The following is a 17,895-nucleotide window of genomic DNA, read 5'->3' as shown; positions in this document are numbered from 1 at the left end:
ATTAGTGATATAAGAAAATATATATTTTTTTTAAAAATAAGTCATAAGAATATAAAATACCGATTAGTATGAGGAAAATAAGACGTGAAAAGTCAGGAGCCAATAGTGTTTTAAAAAGTTAACAGTGATATTATAAATTGAGTAATGAATAACAAATTGGGTTTCACAAAATATTAAACTAACCAGTTAAAAAATTAAATTCTTTACAAAATTCTGAAAAATAAGATTTTCTTTTTAGTTCTTTGTTTGCTCGTGGCTTCTTTAAGGAGACTCTTTGTCCCTTTTATAACTTTTTCTCGGCTTTGTTACTGCAGATGAATTCTAGACAAGTTCTTATCGAATAATCTCCCTTGCTTGAATTTAGAAAAGCAACAATTACCTGGAACAAGTGCTGGAGAAGAAGCGATATAATGTACACAAGCTGCACCAGTTCCATGTCCCATGAGAGTGATTTTTTCATTATCTCCCCCAAAAGCAGCTATATTTTCTTTCACCCAGTGTAATGCAGCAATTTGGTCCATGAGGCCAAAATTTGAAAGTCTTCCCTTGTTTCTCATACCTCGTCCAACGTTGAAAAAACCTTAAAGATGATACAACTAAGAAAGAAAACAACTTCTGGAAAAAAAATTAGAAAGTGAAGCCGTCTTAGATAATATTTGGAAAGATCTTGGACCTTATAAGAAATTTGAATTTTTCTGTGGAGATATTTAACAAACTATTCCTGAATTATAGCAAAAGGACTTAGTTTATTAAGCTGTTAAACTTTAAAAGAGGAAAATTAAGGCCAAGTATTTAAGGCTATAATTTGAAAGCCTTCCTTTACTATTCAGACATCTTTTGAGCTTGAGAAAACTTAAATGATAATATTAAGAATTTACAAAAGGAAGATTTCCCTGATGTTGAATTTTTACAAGAATTGTAAATTAATTTAAAAATTACTGAGTTGTCGATAGCTGAATGGAAAAAGAATTTTTTGAAAGGTAAAAGAACGAATTTGTGAGTTTAATCATTACAATTCTTTTTTTGTAGATTAAATGTAGGAGAATTTTGTATCAAAGAAAATAAGAAATTTCTCCTAGAAAAGGAGAAAAGGAGAAATTTTAACAGTCTTATTAAACTTCGAATTTTTCTGTAAAGATGTGTCAGGCTTATGTTGATTATGCAAGAATTGGTATGTTATTTATCCACTGTTTTGCGATTTAATGCTTCAATGCAAAAGACAACAATTTTGCTATCATTTAATAGCTGAGATTAAGGATTATTTTATTGCCAGATTACATTTTTAAAGTTTTCGTTTTTTTTCGATTGTAAAATACAGTGAAAATTGAATTACAATTATTCAACAAAGGAAAATTTCGCATCTTTAAGCGAATTTAGGTCAATGTTAATAAAAAAATAGTTTAAGTAGCGTAATCACTCTGGCTCAGTTAACGGGTACAACTAAAAATAACGAAATCAACAATATACGTAAGTATTGCATCTTCTCAGCACAGCTTAGATACAAATACAGTTATGACAACTCCTATCTTGCCAATGAGAAGCTTTTGTTACAGAGCTCTGAACTTGGCGCCTCCTCCAAGCCCACGCTCCGACGCGTAGATCTTACTACAACCCCATAGGCGGGAACACCAAAGCCCTGAACTATTGGTATCTAAGCTGTGAATTGCTCCGACTTTTAGATTGCCAGCTTTCCTGTCTCCAGCCACTAGCATCGCTACCGCGCACTGTGTCCCAAAAATAAATTGAGTTTTCATAACTGTATTGGTATCTAAGCTGTGCTTCTCAGTTGAAGCTATAACTATTGGGTTGCTTCAAAATTCCACTGTTTCCACGTCATCTAACATAACGTCGACGGTATAGCATTGTGTCCCCCGTAGGTCAATTTTACGATCTCATCATATGAAACTGATCATATTGGAAAGTCAAAGGAGAGATCATTTTCTGTAAATTCTCAGACACTTACAATATGACAGTGCTGTCGAGAGCAGAGTCAACATTTGTGCGCTGAGCTGTTCCGCGTGACACCAGCTCAAAAATACAGTCAATCAATCAATTTTGTGGGCTAAATAAGTACAAAACAAGGAGAATTTTCACGCTAGAAGCTCGTGTGAGGCAAAAAAAAAATAAAAAAATGGAATCGAGAAGTAGGGAGAGGGACGCCTTTAAGGGGACTTTGTTATCTAAGTACTTTTGAATGAAAAACCGGAGGTAATTAATCAACTTAAATTATAGTAAGCACATGGGGATTTTCTCCCAGTTTCAGAAGTTATGATGCCATAGGGTAGAACATCCAACCATAAAAATACTGACATCTTGCTTAAAATAATCAGTTATTATTCACAAATATCTTGAAACTTTGTTTAATTGACTTGATTCAGTTGTGAATTCATTATTATTCGCACAGCGGCGTGCAAATGCATACCAATTTAAGGCGGTAAGCTATTATGTATTAGGGGAGGGAGGGGACTGAATCTGAGAAAAAAAATGTAAGCCCAAATTTTTTAAAGTTCATTAGGAGGTACTTCAGATATATACGGAGGGAGGGGAGAAGGGATATTTTCACCTAATTACTTGCCGTACTGAGGAGACCTTTTTGACTAATCCAACAATATGACTGCTAAGAGGAGATATCTCCCATCGAATTATATAAAAATATTTCAAGCTCAACAGGAAAAAATGGGTTTGCATGCTTACCTGCAGAGAAGGAGGAGAGGGGCTTCTCCTAAAAAACACTGTTCTTGCGCCAAATTTCCCTTGTGAAAGGTGATCATATTGATCATTTTTGACGCTCCCCCTTCTCAAATATTTTAAGGGTTACAATTTACCAGAGATGATTATTATTACTTGAGCAGTGCAATAAAAAAATATAGAATAAAAAAAAAAACAGCCAGGGTTCATGGAGGGATGGATGCTCATAGATGGGATGAACAGTTTTATTTTACTTTGCAAAGTAAATACACCTAAACGAGACCGGTGAATCAAAGAATTGTTAAACGAGGGTTAAACTTAAATGTAAAGGATTTTGCGTTGAAGTGGGAAGTCGCCCCCTTAAATATATGATATTCCCAAATATTATATCAAAATCAAGAGTTACTAAGAAAAAAAAGAGATGAAAGTGAAAAGTGATGTCAAACTTAAAACGAAGAGATAGTTATCCAGTCTTATTTCCTCTCCTACTTCCATATCAAATTAAGATAGGTTTTTACCCCCTTTAATCCCCATCTTTTTAAGCTAAAATTGCACTTTTCATCCCAATACTTCAAAAAAGAATGCTCTAAAATTAGACCAATGTGATTGAGGGTTGATTGTTTCTTAAGAAATCTTGAATAGAAAACCCTTTTTATTTGCATTTAATTTAATAAGCAGAATAAACTAAATGAGCTATTTCTCTCAGTGTAAAGTTCTGATAAAGTTTAAAATTTGACTTAAAGATTATGTTTGAGGGAATGCTAACCCTGCTTACATTTCAGGTAGCCCGGATATACTCTTAAAAACAAGTAAAGTTTAAATGAAAAGCAAGTTTTTCCAAAGAAAAATAAAGAGCAACGTTAAAAATTAAACAAACAGAAACTACCCTTATATAGGGAGGGGGTTCCCCTCCTCTATTACACTTTACGCATCATAAGCTCCTGAGGACGGGGGAGGGAGTAGTAACCCTGCTTCACGTTTGAAAGAGCCTTGGATGAAAAAGCTTGTAATAACAAGCCAAAAGTAAAGAATAAAGTTGTCAATAGAAACCGAAACTCTAAAAACTAAAGCTTTGACTACAACATAAGTTGTTTAATTTATTTTTATTTTTTATTTGTTCATTAATTTTACAGTCGTTCATTAAAATTTATTTCCACCTGATAATTCACGTAGCTTTCAAAAAAGGAATAAAATCCAACGATTCATAGTAACGAACTGTAAGTAAAGAGCGACTCGGCTCAATAGTAACTAGTACTCTACAAAAAAGTTTTTATTTTCCAGAAGAAAGATTACGAATACGTGTTCATTTAATTTTTTCCCGGCGTGATCGTATCGAAGTAAGGATTCTAGATGATACAACCACAGAAGAGACAATAATGAGGACTTCTTTCCCAAGACAGTGAACCAACAACACCTATTTGAATATATCGGCCCTATATCTAAAGGCCGTCTTCAGCAAAGAAAATAATAAACAATAAAACACTTACAATAAAAGCTCTCGGCTAAAAATCCATTTTTTTTAAATAGCCTTGGCATCAATACTTCTTAACGAAAAGTTCAGCCAAGACTGTGTGACAAAAGCTAACATTTTACAAGCTAAAAAGGTTCATTCATTGAACTAAGTGTATTTATTAAAAATTGGAATAATTTCTTATTGCGATATTTGCCTTCTCTGCAGCTAATCTTGTAGTTCTTTTGGGATTGGGCTTGATTTTATTCGTTCCTATTTTTGTTTTATTTTGAATTATATGATTTTCTATAATTAATTTTGTGTACATAGGGTTGAGTGTGTATTCACAAAATTCTCTAAATAGGAAACTTATTTAAGTTTCGTTTGATTTCGATTGCCTCGCGGACAGTTTGTGTGATTCCTAGGTCATTGCTAATTAGAATTGTTTCGTCAAATAGAACATAAGGGTTTGGATTTTCAAAAATATTATTGATTAAAGCTGAATCGAAAGATATGGAGTTATTTCTAGATTTTAGTGTTTTTTCTTTACTGTCTTTGTGTTGCTGTAATCTTGTTCCTAAATTTTGGTGGGTTCCACCAATGTAATAATTTCCACAACTACATGGTATTTAATACACCCCTCTTAGACGAGTAACTGGGGTTTTATCCTTACCAGAATTGAGAAGATTCATTATACTTAAATTACTTGTGAATACAACACGTAAATTGTTTTTTAAACAAACTTTTTTCAGTTTTGAAGTAATTTTCGGAATATAAGGTAGGTAAATCGTGCTTGTGGGTTTATTCGAATCGTTTTCTGGTGTGGGATTTAAGGCTTTAGAAGAATGCATCTTTAATCTTTGAGCAATAACAGTATTTATGAGAGAAATTGGGTACCCGTTTCCAAAAAGTATGTCTGTAATAAAATTTAATACTTCTTTAATATACGGCTCTGAACAGATATTAAGTACTCTATCCACCAGAGATATTACCACACCTCTTTTAACCTGTGGAGGATAGTTAGATTTGAAGTGAAGGTATCTATTATTATGTGTAGGTTTTCTGTAAACCGTAAAATCAAGTTTATTCACACTGCGTATTATCAATACATCTAAAAAAGGTATTTTCCCATCTGTTTCGGTCTCTAGAGTAAATTGCAGGTTTCTATCGTAAGTATTTAAATGTTCTAGAAAACCTTAAGTTCACTTTCGCCATAATTCCAAACTGAAATTCCATCGTCCATGAAACTTCCCCAAAACACATGATTAAGAAAATACGAATCTAGGGCCCAATTTTCAAGATTCTCGACAAAAATATTTGCGAGTAGGCCTGATAGAGGAGCTCCCATAGGAAGGCCCCTTACCTGTTTGTAATATGAATCTCGAAACTGGAAGTGCATGGAATATTTGTTACATTATTTAATCAAATGCATGACAACATCAATGTCTAGACCTATCGCTGACTCTTTGATTAAATGATGATTGTTTTCCATTTTTTTTTTTTTGTAATAATTGTTCAGATTTTGAAACATCAATACTAGTATACATGGAAACTATGTCAAAGCTGCTTAATATGGAATTTTCAGAAATGTCTATTTGTTTCAATTTTTTTATAAAATCAACTGAATTTTTTATATAAGATTTTTGGGAGTGAAACAATAATTTAAATGCAGTGCATAACAATTTTCAAATGTTTGAGGCAGGTCATTTTGTACTAGCTACAATAAGTCTTACGGGAATGCCTTGTTTGTGTAATGTTGGCAATCCATAAAACTTTGAGCAAAAAGATGCATTCTTCTAAAGTCTTAAATCCCACACCAGAAAACGATTCGAAAAAACCCACAAGCACTATTTACACCTTATATTCCGAAAATTACTTCAAAACTGAAAAAAGTTTGTTTAAAAAACAATTTATGTGTTGTATTCACAACTAATTTAAATATAATGAATCTTCTCAATTCTGGTAAGGATAAAACCCCAGTTACTCGTCTAAGATGGGTGTATCAAACACCACGTAGTTGTGGAAATTATTACATTGGTTGAACCCACCAAACTTTAGGAACAAGATTACAGCAACACAAAGACAGTATTGAAAAAACACTAAAATCTAGAAATAACTCCGCCATGACCTAGGAATCAAACAAACTTTCCGCGAGGCAATCGAAATCAAACAAAACTTAAATAATAGTACATCCTTAAATGGAGACTTGGGTGAATACACACTCAACCCTATGTACACAAAATTAATCATAAGTTTGAAAAAGTTTGTACACAAAATTAATCATAGAAAATAATATAAATCAAGATAAAAGAAAAATAGGAACTAATAAAAACAAGCCCAATCCCAAAAGAACTACAAGATTAGCTGCAGAGAAGGCAAATGAGCGACCCGGCTCAATAGTAACCCAAAACTCCAAACAATTTGAATTTTGATATCAATAGCTACATCAAAAGAATCGTATTTTAATGCTGGTTTTAAATATATAAGTCTTATCAAGTTTAGTCTTACCAATCAAAAGTTACGAGCCTGAGAAAATTTGCATTATTTAAGAAAATAGGGAGAAACACCCCCTAAAAATCGTAGAATCTTAACGAACATGACACCATCAAATTCAGCGTATCAGAGAACCCTACTGTAGAAGTTTCAAGCTCCTATCTACAAAAATGTGGAATTTTGTACTTTTTGCCAGAAGACAAATCACGGGGTGCGTGTTCATTTGTTTGTTTTTTTTTTGTTTTTTTTTCCAGGGGTCATCGTATCGACCAAGTGGTCCTAGAATGTCGCAAGAGGGATCATTCTAACGGAAATAAAAAGTTCTAGTGCCCTTTTTAAGTGACCAAAAAAATTGGAGGGCATCTAGGCCCCCTCCCAAGCTCATTTTTTTCCCAAAGTCAACGGATCAAAATTTTGAGATAGCCATTTTGTTCAGCATAGTCGAAAACTATAATAACTATGTCTTTGGAGATGACTTACTCCCCCACAATCCCTGGGGAGGGGCTGCAGGTTACAAACTTTGAACAGTGTTTACATATAGTAATGGTTATTGGGAAGTGTACAGACGTTTTCAGGGGGGATTTTTTTTTGTTTGGGGATGGGGCTGAGGGGAGGGGGCTGTGTTGGAGGATCTTTCCTTGGAGGAATCTGTCATGGGGGAAGAAAAATTCAATATAAAGGGCGCAGGATTTTCTAGCATTACTATAAGAAAATAATGAAAAATAAACATGAAAATGTTTTTTCAAATGAAAAAAAGGAGTAGCATTGAAACTTAAAACGAACAGAGATTATTACGCATATGAGGGGTTCTAAAAACACTTTCGCAAAAAGAGCGAGGTATTTAGGAGGAGATAAATACCTCGCTCTTTATGCTAAAGTATTTTTAGTAATTTCAACTATTTATTCTACGACCTTTCTGATTAAGGGGTCATTCTTAAAGAATTGGGACAAAACTTACGATTTAGTGTAAAGAGCGAGGTATTAAAGAGGGTACAAACCCCCTCGTATACATAATAAAAATATAAGATCATGAAAGTTTGTTACGTAAGTTAATTCTTAAGTTACGTATATTTTTTACTAATAAAAACGTTCGTTAAAAATTAAAAGTTCTAGTTGCCTTTTTAAGTAACCGAAAAATTGGAGGGCAACTAGACCTCCTTCTCCACCCCTTATTTCTCAAAATCGTCTGATCAAAACTAAGAGAAAGCCATTTAGCCAAAAAAAAAGAATTAATATACAAATTTCATTTTAATAATTTATGTGCGGAGAGCCAAAACCAAACATGCATTAATTCAAAAACGTTCAGAAATTAAAAAAAAACTAATTTTTTTAGCTGAAAGTAAGGAGCGACATTAAAACTTAAACGAACAGAAATTACTCCGTATATGAAATGGGTTGTCCTCTCCGCAATACCTCGCTCTTTACGCTAAAGTTTGACTCTTTGCCACAATTCTACTTTTTAAAACAATTAAAAGCTTTAGCGTAAAGAGCGAGGGATTGCGGAGGGGACAACCAATTTCATATACGGAGTAATTTCTGTTCGTGAGGAGAGATGGGTGAAAATTCTAAAAGGCCCTAAACTGAAATAAAAGGCCCTAAGAATGATGGTTGTGGATGCATGTTAATATTTCTTTTCCTTTTTTTGTTGTTTTGGGTGGGGTATATAATGTAACATTTATTAATACTGAAAGCTGTTAAGGGGCATAATTAACCATAGGCAGCGCAATAGCGCTGCCTAAGTGAAGAACCATGTTGGTACAATATACTATTTACTTGTTTTTATAGACCAGGGCACTTTGTATAGATGGAATTGTCGTAGAAACTTCAACATGGACTTATTCGACTGCTAATTACAATTTATAGTGCCCTTTTTAATATTCTAAACGGATTGCAGAGTAACCAGCCCCCCCCCCCCCAACACCAATCGTTTCACAAATACATCCAATTCAAGTTTTGAAATAGACTTTTTGTTCACCTTTTTTGTCCAATATTTATGTATTTGAAGATTAATATCCCAACCCTCATGGCAAGGGTTTTAAATAATGCCCATTGGGCATAAAAGGTTCTTCTAGAAAGGGTGGTCCTATAAACTTTGGAGAAGGCCCATTGGGCTGGTAATCAGAAGTTCTAGTGTCCTTTTTAAGAGTAAAAGTGATCAGAGGGCAGCTACCCCCTCCCCCCACAGGATGGGTTATTTCGAAATGCATTCATTAGAAATTTCATGATGATCATTTTATCAAAAATAGTCCAAAGATCATATAAAAAGGTTTTTACTGTGAATTCAAACCACCAGAGCCTGGAGACAAGGGTTGTAAGTTATAACGCGGGGTTGATTAAGGTTTTTATAGAAGAATGGCTACATAAACTTTAGAGGTGGCTCATTTGGTTGAAAATTTGCAGTTCTAGTTCCCTTTTAAGAATCAAAGTAATGGAGGGCAATTAGCCCCAAATTTTTTTATCAAACGCGTCCGATTGAAATTGTGAGAGAGCTATTTTGCTTAAAATAGTCCAAGGAACATATAACAATGCAACCAGTGTTGCATTGCAACCCCTGAGCCCAGGGAAAGGAATGTAAGTTATTCCCTGGGGGTATATAATGTTTCTATGAAATGAGTAGTCGTATAAACTTCAGACAGGGCTTATTTGATTTAAAATTGGAAGTTATAGTGCCCTTTTTAACAGTCTAAGATTATCTGAGAGCAACCATCACCCCTCCCCCCAACGTCAATCATTTTCCAAATAAAACATCCAAACACAATTTTCAGACATCAATTTTTCAACATTGTTGAAAGGTCTAGCCCCCCCCCCTCCTGACGCCTCAAGGTAAGGGCGGTAAGTTAGAAATTTGTTCATTGTTTAAATATAGTACATGTTATTGAGAAAAGTTATGCACATTTGATTTCTATTTGCCCAAAATACGGAGGGCCTTAAAGTGAGTGTTTCAAGGAATTTTGAGGGGAGTGAACTAAATCAAAACATGTAATGTGCATAACACTGCTACTACTACTTCTAATAACTCACTGCAGCACCAAGCCGCCTGAGGCCAACACAGCTACGCAAGCTCCTCCTCCAACCTAATCTATTTAAAGCCTCCCTCTTTACATTTTAATTGATAAGGGAGATGATCAATTGGCTGAAAAGGTAAAATTTGCACGCTACTACTACTACAACGACCACTGCTTCAATCCCTATCACAACTACTACTAGTACTGCCACTACTATCACTAAGACTACTACTGCTGTAGTGAGTACTGCTATTACTAAGAACATTGAAATAATCACCTGAAGAAACCTTGAGGGGAAAGCTGAACTAATTTCAAACATGTTATATGCATATAGACTGCTGATTCTCTGGGTCTTGAAAATAATCCTTACTTGTTTGGCTTCCTCCACCCTTTTTGGGCTTAATCCTTTCTTGTTATTCCAAAGCCTAATTTTGGCTTTCTGTTTTATAGCCCGAAAGCTTTCTCTCCTATCGCTCAAGCACCTATGCTCTGCTGCCTTAAATATCCAGAGATATTAGTTTCTCCCAATACCTAACCATGATGATTATTTTGTTAACTCTTACGCTAATCGGCCTAAAATCACCACTTAAAACTATGTATAACTTAAACTAATATAACAATAGGTAATAGAATGCCAGAAAAAGACTCAATACAACGGACATTCCGAATTCTGGGGCCTTTTAAGCAATAAGAGATCATGCCGCAGTAAGTTGGCTTTTGCAATGTTAGAAGACAATATTTTCACCACGAGAAAAGAAATCGTCTTTAAACTATTAAATTTTAGAAAACATCCTTATTTCCTTTATTCTTTTCAGAGTTATCTCTACCCAGATTAACATTTTGTACTGATTAACAATTTTATCAAATATTTTCGATCGTTTCCTGAATCGAGCAGCGTTCATCTCTTTTTTGGACTCGGACTTTGGAATCGAATTGTGCTTGATTAAATGTCTGTATGAGGCTTTTCTCCATTTTATATGGTGAAAACTTTCAAGTTTAAATTTTAGATTTTATTTCAATTTTAAAATTTTAATTTCAATTTGTTTCAATTTATTTTCATTCCATTTCAAATAATGTTTTGTTTTGAGGGACAATGTAACGTTTGGAACCACTATTGGTTCAGTACGATCATCCATATTAATCACACTCATGGCTATTTTTCATGTGGTATAAAAACATATGCTTCTTTTTCAATCAAAGGAAGGACTGAAAGAAGTAGTAATTGTCCAATAAACACTAGGAGCTGCCATCTGTGAAGACCCCAATTTTTATTTTACAGTTTGACTAGTGCTTTACTCAGATCATATTAGAGGCAAAAAATAGGCTAGTTAGGAAGTGACAGAGCGCAGCGAATATAACCAAGCGTTACACTTTTCGATTGTTTTGATATAAATAAACGTTTAAACAGTAAATTTTATCAAACAGTACGGGATAAGTTTTGATGACAGCTACAAGAGGTACAAAACTTACAGTTTTGGTAAGTTTTTGATGAGAGGAGTTTTGATAATAATACACAAATAGAAAATTTTACTTTTTTTTAATGGTGATTCCAAATATGTAAAATACATCATGTTTAAAGCTACTCTTCAAAAGCTACGATCCTGAAAAAATTTGCTTAATTTTCTGAAAAGGTTGAAAACACCCCGAAAGGGCAAATGATCCTGAAATAATTAGATCTTCAAATTCAGCTCCTTATAAGACTCGATTGTGGAGCTTTCAAGCTCTTATCTTAAATAATATTGAATTTTGCTTCCTATTCTTCGAGAAGGAAGATCGCAGGTGTGTGTTTACTTTTTTCTCCGGGGGTTGTTGTATCAAGTTATTGGTTCTAGAATATTACAAGAAGGCTCATTTAAGTGAAAGTTAGGAGTTCTAGTATTCTTTTTAATTAGCCAAAAAGATTTTACAATAAAAATTTGGCATTTTATAGCACAAATTTGAGTGGATCAAAATTCAAAAATGATGAAATATTTTTTGATTTTTTGTTAAATCAAACTTAAATTCAGTTAAAAAAAAGTTTTTTTTTTAACTGAATGTAAGGAGTGACATTAAAACTCAAAACGAACAGAAATTTTTCCGTATACAAAAGGAGCTGTCCCCTACTCAGCACCTCGCTCCCTACGCTGAGGTTTGACTCTCTGTCACAACTCTACTTTTTAAATTAATAAAAACTTTAGCATAAAGAACAAGGTGTTGAGGAGGAGACAGCCCCTTTCATATACGGAATAATTTATGTCCGTTAAAAAAAACTTTTTCTTTTATTTAATTCCTCCAACAAGCATTTAATGATAATGGAGGTTATACAATGAAACACAGTTTGACTAAAAATCAAGTGACTTAGCTTATTTAAATAAAGCTTTAAAAGAAATGTCTATATGCTATTAACCGTAAATTTTGCATGTACTGTGCAACTTTTTTGGACCTTGTGCAACAAGTCAGCATCACTGCATGTGAAGCTACGGAGCTCAATATGTGGTTTTTAAGTAATTTAAAATTTATGCGTTATTTCATTATTTTTGAATTTTGTTCCACTCAAATTTGTGCTATAAAATGCTAAATTTTTATTGTAAAATCTTTTTGGCTAATTAAAAAGAATACTAGAACTCCTAACTTTCACTTAAATGAGCCTTCTTGTAATATTCTAGGACCAATAACTTGATACAACAACCCCCGGAAAAAAAAGTAAACACACACCTGCGATCTTCCTTCTCGAAGAATAGGAAGCAAAATTCAATATTATTTAAGATAAGACCTTGAAAGCTCCACAATCGAGTCTTATAAGGAGCTGAATTTGAAGATCTAATTATTTCAGGATCATTTGCTCTTTCGGGGTGTTTTCAACCTTTTCAGAAAATTAAGCAAATTTTTTCAGGATCGTAGCTTTTGAAGAGTAGCTTTAAACATGATGTATTTTACATTATTTGGAATCACCATTCAAAAAAAGTAAAATTTCCTATTTGTGTATTATTATCAAAACTCCTCTTATCAAAAACTTACCAAAACTGTAAGTTTTGTACCTCTTGTAGCTGTCATCAAAAGTTACCCCGTACTGTTTGATAAAATTTACTGTTTAAACGTTTATTTATATCAAAACAATCGAAAAGTTTAACTCTTGGTTATATTCGCTGCGATCTGTCACTTCCTAACTAGCCTATTTTGGCCTCTAATATGATCTGAGTAAAGCACTAGTCAAACTGTAAAATAAAAATTGGGGTCTTCACAAATGGCAGCTCCTAGTGTTTATTGGACAAGTACTACTTGTTTCAGTCCTTCCTTTGATTGAAAAAGAAGCATATGTTTTTATACCACATGAAAAATAGTCATGAGTGTGATTAATATGGATGACCGTACTGAACCAATAGTGGTTCCAAACGTTACATTGTCCCTCAAAACAAAACATTATTTGAAATGGAATGAAAATAAATTGAAACAAATTGAAATTAAAATTTCAAAATTGAAATAAAATCTAAAATTTAAACTTGAAAGTCTTCACCATATAAAATGGAGAAAAGCCTCATACAGACATTCAATCAAGCACAATTCGATTCCAAAGTCCGAGTCCAAAAAAGAGAAGAACGCTGCTCGATTCAGGAAACGACCGGACATATTTGATAAAATTGTTAATCAGTACAAAACGTTAATCTGGGTAGAGATAACTCTGAGAAGAATAAAGGAAATAAGGGTGTTTTCTAAAATTTAATAGTTTAAAGACGATTTCTTTTCTCGTGGTGAAAATATTGTCTTCTAACATTGCAAAAGCCAACTTACTGCGGCATGATCTCTTATTGCTTAAAAGGCCCCAGAATTCGGAATATCCGTTGTATTGAGTCTTTGTCTGGCATTCTATTACCAATTGTTATATTAGTTTAATTTATACATAGTTTTAAGTGGTGATTTTAGGCCGATTAGCGTAAGAGTTAACAAAATAATCATCATGGTTAGGTATTGGGAGAAACTAATATCTCTGGATATTTAAGGCAGCAGAGCATAGGTGCTTGAGCGATATGAGAGAAAGCTTTCGGGCTATACAACAGAAAGCCAAAATTAGGCTTTGGAATAACAAGAAAGGATTAAGCCCAAAAACGGTGGAGGAGGCCAAACAAGTAAGGATGATTTTCAAGACCCAGAGAATCAGCAGTCTATATGCACATAGCATGTTTGAAATTAGTTCAGCTCTCCCCTCAAGGTTTCTTCAGGTGATTATTTCAATGTTCTTAGTAATAGCAGTACTCACTACAGCAGTAGTAGTTTTAGGGATATTAGTGGTAGTACTAGTAGTTGTTGTGATAGTGATTGAAGCAGTGGTCGTTGTAGTAGTAGTAGTTTGCAAATTTTACCTTTTTAGCCAATTGATCATCTCCCTTATCATTTTCTGGAAGTTCCAAATTTATATACTCAGTGGTTCATATGTTACGCCCTTTTGCAAATCCGTATGCAGATAAAAAGCAGATGAAAATTTACTAGATGTTTTCCAGAGAAATTGCCTACGGATTGTTCTGGGTACCCGGCTGACTGATCGTATTTCAAACAGTAAGTTGTAAGAAAAATATGGTTCAATCCCGCTTTCTAGGGCTATAATGAAAGAAAGGTTGAGATGGCTAGGCCACGTTCTACAAATGAAGGATGACAGATTACCGAAGATTGTCCTTTTTGGCCAACCGTCTGGGGCTACACGGAAAGCAGTTCGTCCTTGTCTGGGTTGGGAGGATGTCATAACTAAAGATTTAAGGGAAATGGGAACTTCCTGGGAGGGAGTAAAGAGGGAGGCTTTAAATAGATTAGGTTGGAGGAGGAGCTTGCGTAGCTGTGTTGGCCTCAGGCGGCTTGGTGCTGCAGTGAGTTATTAGTAGTAGTAGTAGCAGTAGTATGCACATTACATGTTTTGATTTAGTTCAACACTCCCCTCAAAATTCCTTGAAACACTCACTTCAAGGCCCTCCGTATTTTGGGGAAATAGAAATCAAATGTGCATAACTTTTCTCAATAACATGTACTATATTTAAACAATGAACAAATTTCTAACTTACAGCCCTTACCTTGAGGCGTCAGAAGGGGGGGGGGGGCTAGACCTTTAAACAATGTCGAAAAATTGATGTCTGAAAATTGTGTTTGGATGTTTGATTTGGGAAATGATTGACGTTGGGGGGGGTGGTTGTTCTCAGATAATCTTAGACTGTTAAAAAGGGCACTATAACTTCCAATTTTAAATCAAATAAGCCCTGTCTGAAGTTTATACGACTACTCATTTCATAGAAACATTATATACCCCCAGGGAATAACTTACATTCCTTTCCCTGGGCTCAGGGGTTGCAATGCAACACTGGTTGCATTGTTATATGTTCCTTGGACTATTTTAAGCAAAATAGCTCTCTCACAATTTCAATCGGACGCGTTTGATAAAAAATTTGGGGCTAATTGCCCTCCATCACTTTTACTCTTAAAAAGGACACTAGAATTTCTGATTACCAGGCCAATGAGCCTTCTCCAAAGTTTATAGGACCACCCTTTCTATAAGAACCTTTTATGCCCCATGGGCATTACTTAAAACCCTTGCCATGAGGGTTGGGATATTAATCTTCAAATACATAATTATTGGACAAATATGCTGAACAAAAAGTCTATTTCAAAATTTGAATTGGATGTATTTGTGAAACGATTGGTGTTGGGGGGGGGGCAGGTTACTCTGCAATCCGTTTAGAATATTAAAAAGGGCACTATAAATTGTAATTAGCAGTCGAATAAGTCCATTTTGAAGTTTCTACGACAATTCCATCTATACAAAGTGCCCTGGTCTATAAAAACAAGTAAATAGTATATTGTAGCAGCATGGTTCTTTACTTAGGCAGCGCTATTGCGCTGCCTATGGTCAATTATGCCCCTTAACAGCTTTCAGTATTAATAAATATTACATTATATACCCCACCCAAAACAACAAAAAAAAGGAAAAGAAATATTAACATGCATCCACAACCATCATTCTTAGCGCCTTTTATTTCAGTTTAGGGCCTTTTAGAATTTTCACCCATCTCTCCTCACAAAAGAATAACTAAAATGTGTGCAATTTGGATCATGCTCCAAGCAATTTCAATTATATCCAATTGAATAAAACTCAAGTCACAAGCTTAGGTAGAGTTTTTATATAAGTAGCTAATATGCTAAATAGCTTCGTGTCCCCCACTTGCTTGCGTAAAAATTTTTGAGAATGAAACATCATTTTGACCGTGGAAAAAGTTTTCCCTATCCTAATAACGTTTCAAAAACTTCCCTATCTCATTTTTTCTTCCCAGGGTTATCTCCACGCCCATTAACACATTGTACTGATCAATCATCTTAATCAAACATGTCCGACCGCTTACTTAATCGAACATCGTTCATCTCTTTTTTGGACTTGACTTTGGAATCGAATTATGCTTGATCGAATGTCTGCGTAAAGTTTTCTCCCTTTTAAACGTTTTGTTTACAAGAAGTTTGTGATATCTCCGTTTGTAAAGTTGGAGCTTAACCAGAATATGGATAAGAGCTCTATTGAAAAGATCTCGAATTCGGATACTTGATTTGTATGCTTAAAATTGAAAGATAAACAAAAAGCTTTTGTTTGATAATATCATTTTTCCATAGCTTTTAAATAAGGCCCTGTTTTTTCTAAGAGATTGACTGATTAATTTTATTACAGAATATATATAGCTCTTAACTGACTTGTTCAAAATATTAAAATGGTAAGCCCGAATAAAAAATTGAACACTTGTTACAACAGCACAAAAAAGAATTGGAAAGGGCTGAAAATATAGTTGAGGCCTTTGACTTTGGCTAGTGGGATAATTGTTTACAAGAAATATAGACCCGTTAATCCAACAAAACAATCGAAACCAAAAGAGCAAGTCTTCTAAAGTTTTGTCATTAACACTTTAATCGAAATTAAATGTTGTTTTTAATAATAAATGCCGCTACGTTGAAAAACTAGTCAATTATTGTTAATGTAAATCTACAGACTAGTGTCCCCGGTACTATTTCCGTGATGAACCCCAATCAACAAATTGAGCCCCAGCACCCCAATTACCCCTTCGTCAGAAAGATGAACTGGTATTTTGGGGGTTCATCTCTCGAATGAATAGGTATTTTATTGTGCGTTAAAACCATCTTAAACCTAGTCCCTGTATCCAAGGATGTATCCAGGTTTTTTTTACCTTAGAAAGAGTTCAAAAACTTACATAAACCATAAAAAAAATTTACATACTTTTTTGTTGCTTTTTTATTAATTGAACACAAATTTTGGGGGTCAAACCCGGTACTCCTTCCCCTGGATACGGACCTACTTATACCCTGAGACCGCCTTTGTCAAAATTCGAAAATCAACAAGTGAGATTCCTAATATCCCTAAGTCATTACATGCTAACCTTATTCAATGAAAGGAATCGCAAAAAGCAACCTAAAGCTTGAATTTAAAATTAATAGAATAGGTCGGACTACGGACAGTAAAATGCTTAAAGTTAACTTCAGCTCAACTAAAGCCAAAATCATCTATCCAGCACTCAAATAATCCATCATCTATCTATCAGCAGTCAAAGAATCTATCATCTATCTATCAGCACTCAAGGTCCAAAAGCGCTCAAAATCATCTCTCCGGTTGGGAGGCTGCTTAATTTCCTGCTTACATTGTCTTGGATTTGTACGCTAAGTTCAAGTAAATCAGCATGGGTAAATGCACCTCAAGTGATCAAAACTAAAATTAACTGTTAGATAAAAGTTTTTTATAGACTTTTACTACCGTAGTTTGCTTTGCGAAAGCAGTAGATATCGATAGAATCTTTCCAATTAGAAAAAACACCATTTTCTAATATGTTTTATTGTTTTGTCTTCGATATCATGAATTTTCGGAAGTAAAATAAAATAGAATTTTAAATCATCAAATCAGCCAATTGATTTAGTCACAAATTCAACAAAAAAACAAGTTTTTTTTAACTGCAAGTAAGGAGCGACATTAAAACTTAAAGCAAACAGAAATTATTCTGTATATGAAAGGGGTTGTCTCCTCCTCAACACCTCGCTTTTTACGCTAAAGTTTGACTCTTTGTCAAAGTTCTACTTTTTAAAACAATAAAAAACTTTAACGTAAAGAGCGAGGCGTTGAGAAGGGGACAACCCCTTTCATACACGGAATATTTTCTGTTCGTTTTAATGTCGCTCCTTACTTGCAGCTAAAAAAAACTTGTTTTTTCATTTAATTTCTGAACGTTTTTGAATTAATGCATGTTTTGATTT

The 17,895-nt window shown here is 34.1% G+C and overlaps 1 protein-coding gene across 1 annotated transcript in view; it reads right to left on the bottom strand.

Moving 5' to 3' along the window:
- The window catches only part of LOC136036827 (neuroligin-4, Y-linked-like), a 277,273-nt gene that overhangs the window by 153,897 nt on the left and 105,481 nt on the right, over positions 1-17,895 (bottom strand). The window contains exon 4 of the mRNA XM_065719159.1: positions 310-580. Within this exon, the coding sequence (XP_065575231.1) occupies positions 310-580 (271 nt within the window). The remainder of the gene's footprint in view (positions 1-309; positions 581-17,895) is intronic.

Source organism: Artemia franciscana, chromosome 16 (genome assembly GCF_032884065.1).
Source record: "Artemia franciscana chromosome 16, ASM3288406v1, whole genome shotgun sequence".
Classification (NCBI taxonomy): domain Eukaryota; kingdom Metazoa; phylum Arthropoda; class Branchiopoda; order Anostraca; family Artemiidae; genus Artemia; species Artemia franciscana.
Note: the sequence above shows the minus strand (reverse complement) of the source record. Positions and strands in the feature narration are given on the sequence as shown.